At 52.4% G+C, this 16,622-nt stretch overlaps 1 protein-coding gene across 3 annotated transcripts in view; it reads left to right on the forward strand.

The window, feature by feature from the left end:
• HLCS (holocarboxylase synthetase) overlaps positions 1–16,622 on the forward strand; it is a 181,672-nt gene that overhangs the window by 30,050 nt on the left and 135,000 nt on the right. For all 3 annotated transcript variants that reach the window (XM_058661643.1, XM_058661641.1, XM_058661642.1), the window contains 2 exons: positions 678–1,621; positions 5,743–5,925. In XM_058661643.1, the coding sequence (XP_058517626.1) occupies positions 678–1,621; positions 5,743–5,925 (1,127 nt within the window). The remainder of the gene's footprint in view (positions 1–677; positions 1,622–5,742; positions 5,926–16,622) is intronic.

A 16,622-nucleotide genomic window follows, 5' to 3' on the forward strand; every position in this document is an offset into this window, starting at 1 on the left:
GGAGCTGGATGGGAAGTGGAGGAGCTGGGACACAAACCAGCATCCGTATGGTATCCTGGCACATGTAAGGTGATGATTAGCTAATTGGGCTATTATGCCACGCCCAAAGTAAATTAAAAAAAAAATTAAAAGAATATAAACATAGGTCCAGCATAACTAATCTGAAATCCACAATGGTTTAGAAGCTGATAGGTTTCAGGTGCCCTGAAAACCTTTGAGCTCTGTGGGGAAGGCGTAAATGAAACATCATGCATTTCGTGCTTAGATCTGGGTCCTGTTCCTGAGAATTAGGCGCATGAGAGTATTCCAGATTCCAAAACGTCTCATATCTGAAGCACTCGTCCTGCCTAGCACTTTGGGCAAGAGATGCTCAACTTGCGTCATAGGCACTTTTGGACACATCTTTTCTCAGCACCATGAATTGAACTTAAGTAAAGGTTTTCTGTGTCTACGAAAGTCTTTATTCATAACATGAATTCACGGAGCTCTGGAAATTTATACAAATCACTTAGTGTCTTGATTTGCCATGCGTGAGACCGGTTGTGCATCAGACAGAGCTGAGATAGGGGTGCAGGCGAGGTGGTGCTCACTGGTGAGTGGGGCATGTGGGTGGGTGGGATGCAGTGGCTCCTTGGCTGCCAAGTGCTGACTGTTGCTGTCCTCCATGCATGCCTTAGCTGTGCACTTGAGAGACTCCACACTGAAGCAACTCAAGGACCACACCTTCAGTGAAGAGGCCCAGCCGCTGCAGCCGAGCCCCGAACCCTCTCCCGAGATGGAGCCCGCTCAGGGAGTGACAGAGCCCGTTGGCAACGAGGACTCGAGTGAGGGCTCCCCCGCACAGAGGAGGAACAGCGCCCCCAGGAGTGAGCCTGCCTCGGGGGAGAGCGAGGCAGTGGGGGGCTGCACCGATCACTGTCACCTCCACCTGTCTAGCTGCCACGAGTGCTTGGAGCTGGAGAGCAGCACCATCGAGTCCATCAAGTTTGCCTCCTCAGAGGACATTCCGGACCTCCCGTACGATGCCAGCAGCAGTGCCGAGGGCTCCACTGCTGAGCCCTCCACTGCAAGAGCGGGCAGGAAGGTCAACGTGACGGGGAAGGCTCCCAACATCCTTCTCTACGTGGGCTCTGACTCCCAGGAGGCCCTCAGTCGGCTGCAGCAGGTGCGCTGCGTGCTGGCTGAGTGCGTGGACCCCGACAGCTACACGCTGTACCACTTGTTAGAGGAGAGCGCCCGCAGGGACCCATGGCTGGACAACTGTGTCTTGTTGGTCGTGGCCACACAGGAGGCCATTCCCCAGGACCTGTCCCAGAAGTTCCTGGCCTATCTTTCCCAGGGAGGGAAGGTGCTGGGTCTGTGCTCCACCTTCACACTTGATGGCTTGGAGGTCACCAACAAGGGCACGCCGTGGGGGACGGTGCAGAAGCTGGTATTCTCCAAGGCTGACGGGAGCCAGGTGCGGCTCAGCGTCCTGAGCAGCGGCCATGTCTATGAGGACCGTGCTGAGGAGCGGCTGAGCCCTGGCCTGCTGCGGGGCCACCTGCAGGATGCGGACGAGGACCGCTTGATCGTGCAAGTGCCTTATGGAGCCTGCGGAGGAGAAGCGGTTCTTTGTCAGGTACTGGGGTGAGATGGCATGGGGGTGGGGGGCTGACTTTGCTCATCTTTGGGCATTTTGGGGAGGGCGTGAGGTCTCTGCAAGGCTGGCCATTGGCAAGTTCTGGGGGGTGTGTGTGTGTTTGATGGTGAGTGCCGTGCTTCGTTTAGTTTGGGGCCTTTCATGGTAATAATTTTTCCGTTTTTCAAAATATTTATTTGCTTTTACTTGAAAACCAGATTTATAGAGAGAAAAAGAGCTAGAGAAGGTCTTCTGTCCTTTTGTTTAATCCCCAAATGGCTGGTATGGCCGGCCAGACCTGAACTAATCTGAAGCCAGGAACCAGGAGCCATTAACCTCCTCCAGGTCTCCCACTCGGGTTTAAGGGCCCAAGGACTTGAACCAGCCTCTGCTGCCTTCCCAGGCCATAAGCAGGGAGCTTATGCAAGTGGAGCAGCTGGGACATGGACAGGTGCCCATATGGGATGCCTGCGCCATACAGCGGAGGATTAGTCTGATATGCTACCTTGCTGTCCCATTGGTAATAACTTTTGTAAGATCCATTAATCAGGACGGGCGTTTGGTGCAGCAGTCAACAGGCTGCCTGGGAATCCCACGGCCCATCACCGAGTGCCTGGGTTGGAGACCTGACTCCGTTCGGTGTTCCGGCTTCCTGCTGACATACACCCCAGAAGGCAGTGGGTGATAGCTCGTGTCACCGGGCTCCTGTGCAGAAGACGTGGGTTGTGTTCCCGGCTCCTGGCTTTAGCCTGGGCCCGCTGTTGCAGGCACCTGGGTAGCGAACCTGGAGAGAAGAGGCCATTCTCTAGCTTCCTCTCTCTGCCATCCGAATAAGGTAAGCATAATTAGTAAGAGGAGGCAGGAAGGAGGAAGACACCTCAGAAGGTTGGAGGCGGCGCCCGTTGACTTCCTTGGTGTGCAGCACCCTGTGATGCCTGTGCTGGAGCCTGTATTTAACGGAAGCAAGCCTGTATTTAACAGTGGCTTGGGAGAAGTGGTCACAAGTGGTGGTGTGCATCCGCGTTAACAGGCTGCTGCCAACTGCTGAGGTGGCTAACAGTCAACCTGTGTTCAAACCCTCGCTTCCTTCCTCTCTGAAAATCACAGTGCCGTGAAGATCTTGCAGGGAGAGGCTGCTGCAGTTTTTAGCATGTATGGCCTTGTAGTACTTGCACAAGAAAGCAGAGTGATGGGGACAAAGGGGAATGCTGGGAGCAGGTCCTTTTTGTCTTTTGGACCACTCCCCACCCCACCCCCACTTTTCTGTATAGCTTTCATTCATTGGAGTGAGCAGTGGCAGGGTAGACTGCCCTGTTCCTGCCTGTCCTTTTAATCGTACAGGGCATAGGTCTTTGCTGGTGTGAGGATTTAACGCAGCCAGCCCCCTGACTCTCAGTGTCTGTGGGTGCTCAGCATGGACCTCAGCTCCGCACCGAGTGTGGACAGTTACTTGCTTCTTGTCCTTTGCTGAAAGGGGCAGTGTGACTGCTACTTGCAGGACGCCCGCGATGTGGCAGATCTAGACGTCAGACATCTAGATGTCGCCTTCCCAGGAGGGGCAGGGGTGCTGGGATCTAAGGAAAGTCTGTCCTTGCCCCCCATTAGAGGGCCCAGCTGAGCGCCACAGCTTTTGTCATCTTTTTAGTAATTTGTTTTGCTTTCTGGTTCTGTTTGGTTTTCCTTCTGTAACGCCATATCTCTTCCCAGCCCTCGAGTCTCTTTTGAGTTTTGTGATCAAGTGCTCCTCAGAGGGTGTGGATCTGTCGTTTCACTTCCTTGCTTCCAGATGACACTGAGGCGAAGATGCTTGAAGTTAAGAAGTCTCGACGTCAGAGCAGATGAGCAGGTTTCCTGCAGGGCTGTGAGCCACATGGGCTGTTTCCGAAGTTGCTGATGAACAGCTTTCTTATCTTTTTTTTTCTCTGCGAATATGGTTAACGATAGCAACTGTGCATTCTCAGAAGATCCACTTAAAGAGCTGACTTCCTAGAGCCCATATTTCAGTTTTGAAGAGAGGATTTTTTTTTTTTTTTTTTTTTTGGCTTACCACTTCTGCATGCAGACTTGTCCTCGAAAATTGATTCGGCACCGTCGCGAGCCGTTTCTCAGTTATGTAGCAAGTCTGTCTGCCACACCATTTAAATTGACCCCATTTACTATCATAAAATTTGATACTGCAGTGCCCTGCCCTGGGAGGGGGAGAAAAAAGGGCCATTTGATGCAGCTTCACAAATCAGAGCTGAAGGGTTAGAGTGTCAGTTTTGATTTTCGGTGATTGTCTGTGACAACAAGGTCGCCGTCTTCTCCATAGGCCTCGTGCGGCCTGCGGAAAACCTCCCTGAGACCATGCCATAAATATGATCACAGGCTGGTTAGTTTCCTGTTTCCCTGCTCAATTTCATAGTCTTCATCTGTGTAATCAATCCTGTAATGATGTAACCCAGTGAGAGGAGGCTGGGCACCTTGGAAGTCCTTGGGCAGCTGCCGCGCCCTGGGTGCTGGGCTCGCAGCCCTGCAGGCTGCCTTTTGATGCCTTTGCCAAGGCGGGCGGTGGGGATGGGAGGGGAAGCTGTTTCAGGGCTGGCTGCACTGATCCAGTTCACGGTGGGAATTACACGCCGACATTGGGACCGTCAGATGGAACAGGAGTGCATACGAAGTGGTCCACATGGACTCTAAGAGGTTTGGCCTCTTTGTTTAGCACAAGGCAGAAGTGTGTGGGGGGTTCCTCTCTGACCGTGGCGTTCCTCGGCCAAGGTGCCCTTGACATCTGGGGCCCGGTGATTCTTTGTGGTCAGCAGTTGTCTTAAGAGGTCAAGGAAGATGAGCCAGAGGGCACTGATCTTCTCGTTTTGTGGCTGGAAATGCTTTGGGTGCTGGCATCCCGTCCAGCTAGTGAGTGTTAGTTTCAGAGGCCAAATTGGGTATAGGCCATCACTGTGATAACCAGCTTGGTGTGCCGCTGGGTGCCATGCCTGCTGCGGGAGTCTTGGATCACATGAGATGGACCACAGAGCCAGGGCCTGCTGATCCCTTTGTTACTGCTTTCCGCACGGTATCTTTTTAGTGTGAGCATGGGTCAGTGCCTTTCAGTGCATGTGAGCTGGCTCCTTGGGTGTTCTGTGTCTGGAGTCTGTGCATGCGCAGTCACATACCTCCGCTTGCTCGTGCGCACAGGTGGGCACAGACCTCTGCTCACTCCCTTTCAGGCCCCGTAAGGATCCTGTCCAGGTGGTGGTGTGCTAAGTTAACGCAGGACCTAGCTGCTGCTGTGTTGCTTGTGCGTTTGGGAGGGAGGCCCCCGGGGAGCGGAGAAGGCAGGGATTGTGGCCCACCCTGCTGTTCCCTCTCCAGGGCCCCTTGGGCACAGGTCTGTCTGGGACCCCTGACCCATGTGCTGCGTCTCAGTGAAGCAGCGGCCTGCAGCAGCCAGCTGTAGCTTGGGGAGTGGGCTAGGCCTGGTGCCAGTCAGCCTCAGCGTGACACTTGGACCAAGGCAGACAGCAGATTGGGACAAGTCTTTGGCTTGGTCCTGCTGTGCGTGGGAATCTAGAGGTTTCTGACTGAAGGCTGGTGCCACATAAAACAGGTAAAAACAAGACAAGACAAAATGGGGCAGATGCGTGCTTGTCCCCTGGTGCTCATGCCCTGTTGGCTTGACTGAAGCGAGCCAGCAGTTCTAGTCCATTGCTTCATGCTAAGATGTAGAATGACTTAGCTTAATTAATGATTTTTTTTATTCGAGAGGGAGGGGGCGGGGAGAGAGATTGATTGATCTTCCATCTGCTGGTTCACTGCTCAAATGCCCACAGCTGTGGTTGGGCCAGGCTGAAGCCAGGAGCTAGAAACAAGCCAGGCTCCCACCTGAGTGGCAGGGGCCCGAGTACTTGGCCCTCACGCTGCCTCCCGGGGAGGGGAACTCAACATTCTGACCACTGTGCCATGTGCCCACCCCTCGAACCTTTTGGTTGCTAGCTGCTGTTTCTCAAATGTGCAGGTGCAGAATTTAAGTGCTGTTGGTACTTAGGAGCTCATGTTCAAGTTTTCAGAAAGACCAGCGAGGTGTCTGCAAGAGCCCTGAATCCCCACATGGCGTGGTGACCGTCTCTCTTTTCCCTCAGGTGCACTTAGAACTGCCGCCCAGCTCTTCCCTGGTGCAAACTCCAGAAGATTTCAATGTGCTCAAATCAAGCAACAGTTCACGGTATGAAGTCCTGCTAGAGATCCTGACGACCCTGGGCCTCAGCTGTGACAGGAAGCAAGCACCTGCCTTAACTCCTGTTTACCTTCTGCCGACTACTCAGGTGAGCTGGCACCTCGCCTGGCAGGGGCGCCTTCAGGTGGGGCACCCATTACTGGAAATCTCATATTTCCCTTGGTTTTGATTTTTTTTCTTCCTCTTTTGACTTTGGATGGTTTGGAGAACATTAGGAAAGTGCGTAATTGTATTGGTGTTTGTATGTTAGGGGTGGGAGACTAGGGTATGGGAATTCTGGCTTTTCCGCTTAAGGGGCAGAGGACCCTGCTGTGGGTTAGGCCAGCCGGCCAGCTGGGTCTGCAGGTTCCATATCCCTGGATTCAACTTCCCTTGGGTCAGAAATACTGGCCAGGAGAGGGGAGGAGGGAAAGAGTTACTTCTGTGTTGAGCATGTGCAAACTTTCCCTGCCACTGTTTCCGGAATGATAGAGCATACTGATTGTTTCCAGAGCGTTTGCACTGCCTTAGGTCTTAGGGGCCGTCTAGAGGAGGCTCAGAACAGATGGGGACGCAGGTGGGTTGTGGGCAGGCACCAGCCATCGGTGTTTTTTGGAAACGACCATGGATCCCCTTCCCTTCGGACTGCAAGTGGTGGCAGTCGAGTTTGTCTGAGACCCAAAAATGTGTTTACTCGCTTTGATTGGGGAACTTTCTCAATCAGCCTTTGAGTGGGAAAAAAAAAAACAAAAAACAAAACCCCACAATTTTGGTTTTACTTGTGCTGACGTCTGCCACCTGGTGGCAGGACAGGTCTTGGGCGCCCGTTCCTGCAGGTGGGTTGTGTAGGAAGCGGGAACACGCTGGGAGCTGTGGGGAATGGCGGGGTGGGGCATGTGTGTATTGGGGCGTTGTGCGGCCCCGTGTCTGTGTTTGCTGCCTGTGACTGATGCCTGCTTGTGGGCGGTTTGCCAGATTCTCCAGGTGTGTGCTCCTGCTAATCCCTCGCTCGCCTCACTGTCACTGTCGCATTCATTACAGCAAAATCATTTTTGTGGACCTGTTTTTGTTGTCATCCCTGAAGAGGTGAATTTGTGAATGTTGTGACTGTAGCAGCAGGTGCTCATGGACCCCAGACGTACTCACTTTCCCTGGAAAGAAGAAAGGACACCCCTTAGCACATATATTCTTAAAAGAACGTTTACTAATTTGAAAGGCAGAGTGACAGAGAGAGGTGAGACAATGAGAAAGAGAAGTGTCTTCCATTCCCTGGTTCATCCCCCTCACTAAGGTGGGAGTTTGGGGCTGGGCCAGGCTGAAGGCAGGAGCCTGAAACTTCTTCAGGGTCTCCCACATGGGTGGCAGGGACCTGGCCCTTTGGGCCATCTTCCGCTGCTTTCCCAGGCATATGAGCAGGGTGCTGGATCAGAAGTGGATCAGACGGGGTTGGACTTGGCATCCGTTGTGGGATGCTGGCATTGCAAGCAGCACTTAACCGACTGCACCACAACGCCAGCCCGAACCACATTTTAAAAGCAGGACGCACTTTCTTTTGGGTTCTGTCTGGCCCTTGGCAACCTCCGTGGGCAGAGGAGAGCAGAGCTGAGGGCTCTTGGGCTGTGAGAGGCTTCCTCAGAGCAGGCAGATTTGGGGGTGGGAGACCTCCCAGCACGGTGTGAGGACTAGAGGAGAGGGTGTGTGACTGTTCTGTCTGATCATGTTATGAAATGACAGTGCAGTTATCGCAAGGTAGTTCAGCAGTGGACTGGGTAAAAAGTGCATCATTGGCTTGGCGCTGTGTAAAAAGGCTGTAGCTGATACAGTTAATTTTCTATTAACTTAAGAAGCAATACAGCAAGGGATTTTTACCTTAAACATTTTCTTTATTGGAGATTTTCTGTTTCTGTGTATACTGCACAGTTGAAGCTGCGTGGTGCTGGTTTTGATGAGCACCCGTGGGAGTCGTGCTGTGACTGCCGTGTGCACCTTTGTGTGTGTGGTTTGTGGAGTGACTTGTTGGTACCACTGTCTCAGGAACTTACAGCTCTAGGTCACCTCTCTCTGCTTTTATATGAGTAGTTAACAGAGAGAAAAGCACCACATTTTAAAAACTTTCATTATTGATTAGAGCGACAGAGAGAGAAAGGGAGAGACAGAGAAGAGAGAGCTTCCGTCTGTGGTTTCACTCCCCGCATGGCTGCAGTGGCCAGGGCTGCGTCAGGCTGGAGCCAGGAGGTCCTTCCTGGTCTCCCATGTCGGTGACAGGAGCCTGAGCATTTGAGGGAGCTGGATCGGAAGTGGGGCAGCCAGCATTTCAGTCGGCGCTGCTATTGGGCACCAGCATCATTGAATGCAGCGGCTTAACTTGCACCGCAGCACCGCCCATCCCTCTTGGTTATGACACCAAAAATGTTCAGAATCAAGGCATTCCTTAGAGCTCTCAGTGCCAGAGGGACGGAGCCACACGTGGATGTGGGTACTGGGCCCCGGGGAGCTGCTCCCGCGTGGTCTCTGGCCTCTTGGTGGAGAGGCGAGGCCAAGGCAGGGCTTGCCTGGGTGCGGCTCTCTGCCTGGGAGGCGAGCTGGTCATGTTCTGGTCAGTCCCCAACTGTGCTGTTCTTGGACGCCTGGCCCTGTGGCCGTGGCTGTGCAGAGGAATGCGTGGCCTCAGGCATTCTTCCTGAGAGCAGAGGATTAGAATGCTGGTCTTTTTTTGGCATATTCTTTTTTTTTTTTGAAGATTTATTTATTTTTATTACAAAGTCAGATACACAGAGAGGAGGAGAGACAGAGAGGAAGATCCTCCGTCCGATGACTCACTCCCCAAGTGAGCGCAATGGCCGGTACTGCGCCGATCCGAACGATCTGAAGCCAGGAACCTGGAACCTCTTCCAGGTCTCCCACGCGGGTGCAGGGTCCCAATGCATTGGGCCGTCCTCGACCGCCCTCCCAGGCCACAAGCAGGGAGCTGGATGGGAAGTGAACCAGCGCCCACATGGAATCCCAGTGCGTCCAAGGTGAGGACCTCAGCCGTTAGGCCATGCTGCCAGGCCCTTTTTGGCATATTCTTCAGGATGCTCCCCAGGCAGGGCTCTGTGTTCTGTGTCCCCTGGTCTCGGCACCCATGGCACAGGATGCCCTGGGCCCTTGTTGGAACGCCTGGTGTTGGTCCCCAACTCTGGTGATTCCAGCCATCTGCTGATGCACACACAAGGAGATAGTGAGGTCGCTCAAGTCGTTGGGCTCCTGCAACCCAGGTGGGAGACCTGAGTCACCTTCCTGTGTCCAGCCTTGTCTGCTGTGGGCGCTGGGATAGTGAACCAGCAGATGAGAGCCCTCCCGTCTCTGTCCCTGCCTCTGGCTCCCAAATAAATAACTAAAAATGCAAAAAAAAAAAAAAAAAAAAAAAAAAACCAACCTGGAGCCAGTGCCACCAAGTAGTAGACTGTGCTTTTCCTTGTGGTGTTGGCATCCCCACATGGCACCAGTTCATGTTATCCCACTAGGATCCCACTCCCTGCTTAAGGCCTGGGAAAGCAGTGGAGGATGGCCCATGTTCCTGGACACCTGCAGAAGCTCCTGGCTTTAGCCTGCCCACCCATGCTGCAACCAAACTGAGAGTGAGCCAGCAGATGGAGGACCTCTCTCGGCATCTCTCTCTCTCTGTAACTCTGTCTTTCAAATAAGTAAGATGAATCTTATTTTAAGAATCGTGGGAATGAAATGGACATGATTCAGACGTATCGGCTCTGCATAAACACATTTATAAGCACCCCTTAACGAGCCTCTTATGACACAATGGTTCTTTATTTTGTTAAAGATTTATTTTTATTACAAAGTCAGATATACAGAGAGGAGGAGAGACAGAGAGGAAGATCTTCCATCCGATGATTCACTCCCCAAGTGAGCCGCAACGGGCCGGTGCGCGCCGATCTGGAGCCGGGAACCTGGAACCTCTTCCAGGTCTCCCACGCGGGTGCAGGGTCCCAATGCATTGGGCCATCCTCGACTGCTTTCCCAGGCCACAAGCAGGGAGCTGGATGGGAAGTGGAGCTGCCGGGATTAGAACCGGCGTCCATATGGGATCCCGGGGTGTTCAAGGCAAGGACCCCAGCTGCTAGGCCATGCCGCCGGGCCCAACACAATGGTTTTTGAGAAGAAAATCTTCAGAAGTGTTTCCTTCCTGGTCTCCATCTTCCAGTTGACCTTGTTGGTTTTTGTGGGTATCTCTGATCTGGGTTTTTTCTTCTCTTTTTTTTTTTTTTTTGTATATATACTTATGTGAGAGACAGGGAAGAGAGAAAAAAGAGAGAACGAGAGAGCTTGAGGTGTTGCTGCCCACTGCCGGCAGCCTCTGCAGCTGGGCAAGGCTGGCTCTGGGGCCAGGAGCTGTACATATCCATTTTGAAGGAATGTATTCCGAGGTTAGAGTCTCAGGGTCATAGGAAAAGCATAATTACAGCCCCATCCTCATGTTAATGTGACATGACCACAGAGAACAGCTTCAGTGTAGCTTACAGATACAACTGAGAATACTCTCTTTTTAAAACTTTTGGGGTACCATGTATATATTTTAAATATTTATTTATTTTTATTGAAAAGTCAGATTTACAGAGAGGAAGATCTTACATCTCCTGATTCACTCTGTAAATGGCTGGAGCTGAGCCAGCCTGAAGCCAGGAGCCAGGAGCTTGTTCCGGGTCTCCCACGTGAGTACAGTGTCTCAAGGCTTTGGGCCATCCTCTGCTGCTTTCCCAGGCCACAGGCAAGGAACTGGATGGGAAGTGGAGCAGCCAGGACACAAACACATGCCCATATGGGATGCTGGCACTTGCACGTGGGGGATTAGCCAATTAAGCCATCGCACCGGCCACCAAGATAATCTAATTTACATTATGGTCAAAGTCTTAATGCTCCACTAAGTAGGTTCCACAAACTAACAAGAGTAAAAGGAGTGCAGGCAGAGGCTAATAAATGATAATTAAATGAAAAGTTCGTTTCTCCTATTACTTGTAAGTTACTTTTAAGATAATCACAGATCATTAAACTGTAGGAGTAGATCTCTGGATATTAAAACTACCCCAAATGAGAGACAATGTGTTATTTTTTTCCTTTGGGGTCTGGCTTCAAACATGCACTTCCTCACGTTTACTGCTCTACTTGGAAAACCCCAGGTCTTAGGTTCTCCCCGAGCGCAGGCTGTGGAGGGGTTGTTAACAGCCAGGCGCTGGGCCCGGCGGCGTGGCCTAGCGGCTAAAGTCCTCGCCTTGAAAGCCCCGGGATCCCATATGGGCGCCGGTTCTAATCCCGGCAGCTCCACTTCCCATCCAGCTCCCTGCTTGTGGCCTGGGAAAGCAGTTGAGGACGGCCCAATGTGTTGGGACCCTGCACCCGCGTGGGAGACCCGGAAGAGGTTCCAGGTTCCCGGCTTCGGATCGGCGCGCACCGGCCCGTTGTGGCTCACTTGGGGAGTGAATCATCGGACGGAAGATCTTCCTCTCTGTCTCTCCTCTGTATATATCTGGCTGTAATAAAATGAATAAATCTTTAAAAAAAAAAAAACAGTCAGGCGCTGGAAACAAGTGCACGCTGTGGCAGATCTCATCCCTCTGGGGTGGAAGGCTGGATGGGCGCCGCCCATGCCTTCGGAGCTGTCACCAGCAGGTGTCACTGCTGAGCCAGGCTGCCTGGCGTCCAGCCCCTAGACCCCTTGCAGCCATGGAGAGATTTAATTTCCACCCGATGCGGCCGTTCTCCTAGTGTACTTCTGTAGTTTTCCTTGATGTCGGTGGCGCTTTTCTTCAGGGCCTGTAGAACTGATGTCCACGTCACAGTCAATAACATTCGTCTTTGGCTCGACACCCGCAGAGTTCCGAAGTCTTGTTACGGTGTGGGGGTATGAAAGAACAAAATAAATACACCGGTTATCTAAATAGTTCACCGCTAGACCAGCTGTGTTTATGCACACGGGAGCCCCCAACACTTGCTCTTTATGGCGAACGGCACCGAAGATTTATGAAGCTCCCGCCTGCGTCTCTGTTAGGTGATAGGAATGGGGAATGGCTCAGCTGGCCCCAGTGGCCACCCTTGGTGATGCCCAGGCACCACGATAGCCTGTCATTCCCACGACAAAGCCCAGTGGTGGGAGGCTCCAGATGTTCCCCACCCCTCCCTGACAAGGCACGCAACAACAGGAAGCGAAGCTGTGTTGAGGCGCAGACCCTGAGGCCCAGCTGGGCGCCCTGTCCCCAAGGTCTCCAGGGGTAGCCTAACCCCGTGGGGAGAGGGCTGTCAGGGGCCTGGAGCAGTCCTCACCCGTTGAACCACAGACCACGCACGTGAGGACTCCTACGCGGAGGGCTCATTTCTGTACTGGGCTCTCAGATGCTTTTAATAATCATGTTGGAGGAGTTTACACTGTGCATGGTTTGTGTGTTGAAAAGCTACAAGATGGCCACTGGTCACTGGGTTGAAGGTGGTCGTGTGGCGGCCTGCAGGCTGTTGTGGAATGGGATGGTTGGCGGCCACTGGTGGTGACCAGAAGTGAGCTGGAACACACCTTCCTGTGACCTAGGGGAGGAGATAGTGTTTATGACACACCCTGATTTGAGTGGAATAAGAAACAAACCCGTGATCCCTTCTCCTGAAGAACACAGGAAAAAATACTGTTCTTTCAGATTTCATAGAAAAAGATGTCGTAGATTTTATTTTTCAGACTGAATTCTCTTTCCTGCAGGAACACTGGATACTCTTTCTGGGGGAGAGGACATGAAGAGTTCCCCAGGGACGGGGTCGCGGTGCCTGGGATCGGACTGGCACCCCCAAACCTGTGCATGGGGGTTGAGCCGGCCCCTCCCTCTCACCCCCGCCCCCTTCCACCTGCAGCCTTAACCCCGGGAGGGAGCACCGGCATTTTGTATCCACCCCCCAGAAGCGAACAGAGCCTGGGATGGTGTCAGGGCACTGGGGCTGAGAAGCAACAGCGGCTGGCCTTTTGGCAGGAGCCCTGCTCCGGGGTGTCTGGTTACTGTCCCCGCTGGGTCAGGGTGTGAGCGTAACAAGAAGTGACAAGCGGGTTTGTTATTAAAGTAAGGGGGCAGGATAACGGGTGTGTGGTGTGTGGTGTGTGTGTGTAGCGTGGGAGATTTGGAATGGTCCTATAGCCTTAAGGACAAGTTCTAACTGCTCAGTTTTTGATTCCACTGAAAGTTACTTACTGTCAAACCTTTTTCTGCCCTGTTTCATGACAAAAATTTGCTGGTGAGTACCTGGGCAATGTTTGTAAATGTCTCGGAGACACCCCTAACCTAGTCACTTGTACTCAGGGAATTCTGTCCTCAGAAGTCACCCTGTGTGGTCCATGTTCAGGTTGTGCTCCCTGCTGGAGAGACGCAGGTGCCAGTGACCCTGACGGACGGCCTTGTGAGAAAGTCAGAGGACATGGTCCAGACTAACCCCTTCCCCTGACTGACCCCTCCAGTGAGTGGACACCTTAGGGCCTATAGGCGCCAGACCTCACTTCAGAAGCTTCTGGAAAGCAGGAGATCATTTTTTCTAGCTGTGGCTTGCCTGGGCCCCTGCAGCTGTCACACCGGCCCCCCCCGGGACCAGGCAGGCCAGCGGTTCCACGTCCTTTGGAAGAGGCCACTGCACTGTGTCTAAGGAGGTACTTTTTTCTAGCAAGTTCTAATGAGAATTCCATGAAGAAAGAAAAGTCCTTTACATGCCATTTTTCCCCCAGCAAGGTATTTGTCATGATTCTTCCCCCATCAGCCGTTTAATCTTTGTTTTGAATTGTGACTGTGTGGTGAGCGAAGGACTCCCAGTGTGCTTCTAAAACTCAGGTTTAAGCTTTTTTTTTTTGTTTTGTTTTTTTGGCGATTCCAAAGAGAGAGAATTCCAGGTGTGTGCAGAGTAGCTTCTAGCACATGGCAGGGGCGGTCTGGTGGTGGCAGCTCGCGGGACGCGGCCAGCTCAGCGCAGCTGCAGATTAAAGCCCATGTTTAAAAGCTTTTACGGCCGTGAATGTTTTAAAGGGTCTTTCATACAAGAGTCCCTTTCTCTCCTTCCTTTCTTCCCTCTCTCTTCACCTACACTGGAATTTTTTTTTGTTGTTCCTTCTGACTGGTTTCCTGTTATCAAGCAGAATGCCCACAGCAAAAGGATGACAAGAGGGAAGGTACAAAAGAAGTAACCGCGGGGCTGTTTGCTTTCGCTCCCTTTCAGAGGCTGTCATCTTCCTGGGGGAGGGGAGGCTTTGCAGCTATTCTGGTGTCCTGCCCTGCCATGCCCTGCCCTCCTCCTCACTGGGGTCTTGTTTCCAGCAGTTTCTGCGGGGATCCATCTCTCGGGGGTTCAAATCGGCCGCACGGGGAGGGAGACCAGGACCTGCTAGACGCTGCTTGCGTTTGCACTTACAGAAAGTTTTGCCATCACATCTTGCCTCCTGTGGGGGATGAGGGGGCTGGACAGGCTTCCTCACTGGGGTGGCACCCACGCTGCTCCATCTGACTATAGCCCCCGTGGGGGCAGTCGTGAGCCCGTGGATGGGAAACAGGCTGTTGTGCAATACAAAGCGCTCCAGGACCAAACGCTTTCCGTCCTCTGCACCCGGCCCTAATTGCTGCCATGTGTGAGGGTGAGGGCCGCTGCGCTGCCTCCTGGGGAGGGCAGGGGAAGGCAGTGCTGCCAAGTCTGCACTGTTCTTGGGAGGTTTTTTTTTCCCTTAAATCTTTCAAATCTTCCCCCCAAAACATGTCCTACAAAGTGAGGCCCTGGCAGATTTCAAGGGCATGATCAAAGGGCTCCCGGCTATCAGGTGCAAATCCAGGGGGTGGTATGCCTGGTGGTGGTGGTGGCTCAGCATGTGTCCTTCTCTCAGGCCACTGCTGTCAGCACCGGAGGGCTGGGTCCGAGGTCCTCATTCGGATTCACTTCTGGGCTGTTGCGGATTCAATCTGGAAACAGTTTCTGTGCCATTCATGCCAATAATGTGACAGTGGTGCCCGTTCGCTGTGTTTGGGGAAGCTTCAGCCCTGACAGGCAACTCGTGGACCTGAATGGCCCCTTAATCTGCTGTGTCCACAACTAGCATGGGAAGTGTGGAGACAACGTGGGGTGCCTGGGGCAGGGTTGGGGAGCTGTTGTTGCATCTGAGCTTAGCAGGGAGATGGGGTCCTTAGCAGGTGGTGGGGCAGGCAGATGTCAGGTTGTCCGTTTCTTCCAAGAGTGCCCCCGGTTTCTTAGTTTAGCTGTGCTCAGTGCTGTCTTCCAGGGTCCACTTGATTCCTCTGCTGGCGCTGTGGGCAGTGTCTCTTCTACAAAGTTTTCAGGCCCTCGTTTAAAACAGAGCCCATCTTAGAAGCAGCAGGGTCATCCCGCCTCCGCATCTGCTTTCACGCAGACATTGCTGTCATCCACCGTAAAGACACAAGGCCTTCACAAAGTTTGAGGTTCAGTGCCGATGCTAGAGAAGCCATGTGCAGGTTTCAGAATCTTCCTGCCCCTACATAAACCTATAGTTCTGTGTTTCAGAGACTTTTTGGAGTCTTCTCACATCCAAAGGTTTGACTGGTCAATTCAACAAAATTTCAAAGTACAGAAATGCTGACATTGAAGATGGCCGTTTCGGTGCCTGTCCATCTCTGGAGATAATGGTAAAAAAGAAGCAGTAAATGCAGTGCTAGCAGCCAAACCCTGTTTCATCAGCTGAAGAGTGTGCCTTTCAGGGAAAGCCACTCCAAACAGCGTCCTTACGGTATTTGCTTAGCTGATACTGCATTGTGACAGTTGAAAATTTCATTTAGTTCTGCCCTGTATTCACATGTGTGGTGACTTAAGAAGATGTGTGAAAGTACTTCACAAACCTTGGGGAACATGGAATTAAAAGTCTGGGTGCAGATATTTTTGAAAGCCATCTACATATGAGGGGTCTTGAAAAGGCGCATGGAGAATGCGCCTGAGGGACAAGTTGTGTCTCTGATTGGAGCCTCCCCCCCCCTTTCTTTTTTTGACCAAAAGCTTTTCTATGCCATTTTCCTACTAGCTTTCTGAAGCACCCTGTGTGTGTGTATATGTATGTGTGTGTATATGTGTGTGTGTGTGTGCACGTGTGCGTGCATGCAGGCTTTTACATGCTTTTATTTGTTTAAGACCATATGTCTTAGAAAACTCAAAGAACATGGAAGATGGCTGAGCGAGGACCTGCAGAGCGTGGTCCTTCCCGCATTGAGCTTGGAGTCTGAGCAAAGATTTCAGCTAGAATATCTGAGGGGGGCCGTTGAAACAGTGCTCCGTGTGTTGTGTCCTTTGGGTGGTAACTTTGGTACCAGACCAGGGTGCAGCTCTGAGACAGAAGTTCAAGGTCTCAGCAGGAGCCACAGAAGGACCCACATGGCGGGCACCCCCACCTCTGTAGGCACTCCTGCTGGGGTTGGTGTCCATGTGCCAACAGCCCACAACCCTGTCACCAGCTACGGACACCAAACTAACACCATCCCACCTCCTGCAGGCAAAGCCAAAGTTAGAGATGTGACAGTTAAATGTGGCTATTTTGCGGAAGGCCTGTGGAGCGCTGCTTTCTTGTGCCCTAGGACAGCCCTTGGCCAGCTGGCGTCCTGTATGTCACAGCTTTTGGGGAGAAGTTGGAGGCTAGCGGCACTGTTGCCCTTGCTGTTTCTAATCTCAGTAAATGAGGAACTATGTCTTGTGAAAGCCATACCATGCAATGATCTCATAAATTAAAAAAAATGAGTTTATGTTTTTGGGAAAGATTGGGGGCAAAACGGGCCCGGCGGCTGAGGTCCT

This window comes from Ochotona princeps, chromosome 3 (assembly GCF_030435755.1).
Source record: "Ochotona princeps isolate mOchPri1 chromosome 3, mOchPri1.hap1, whole genome shotgun sequence".
In the NCBI taxonomy this organism is placed as follows: Eukaryota; Metazoa; Chordata; class Mammalia; order Lagomorpha; family Ochotonidae; genus Ochotona; species Ochotona princeps.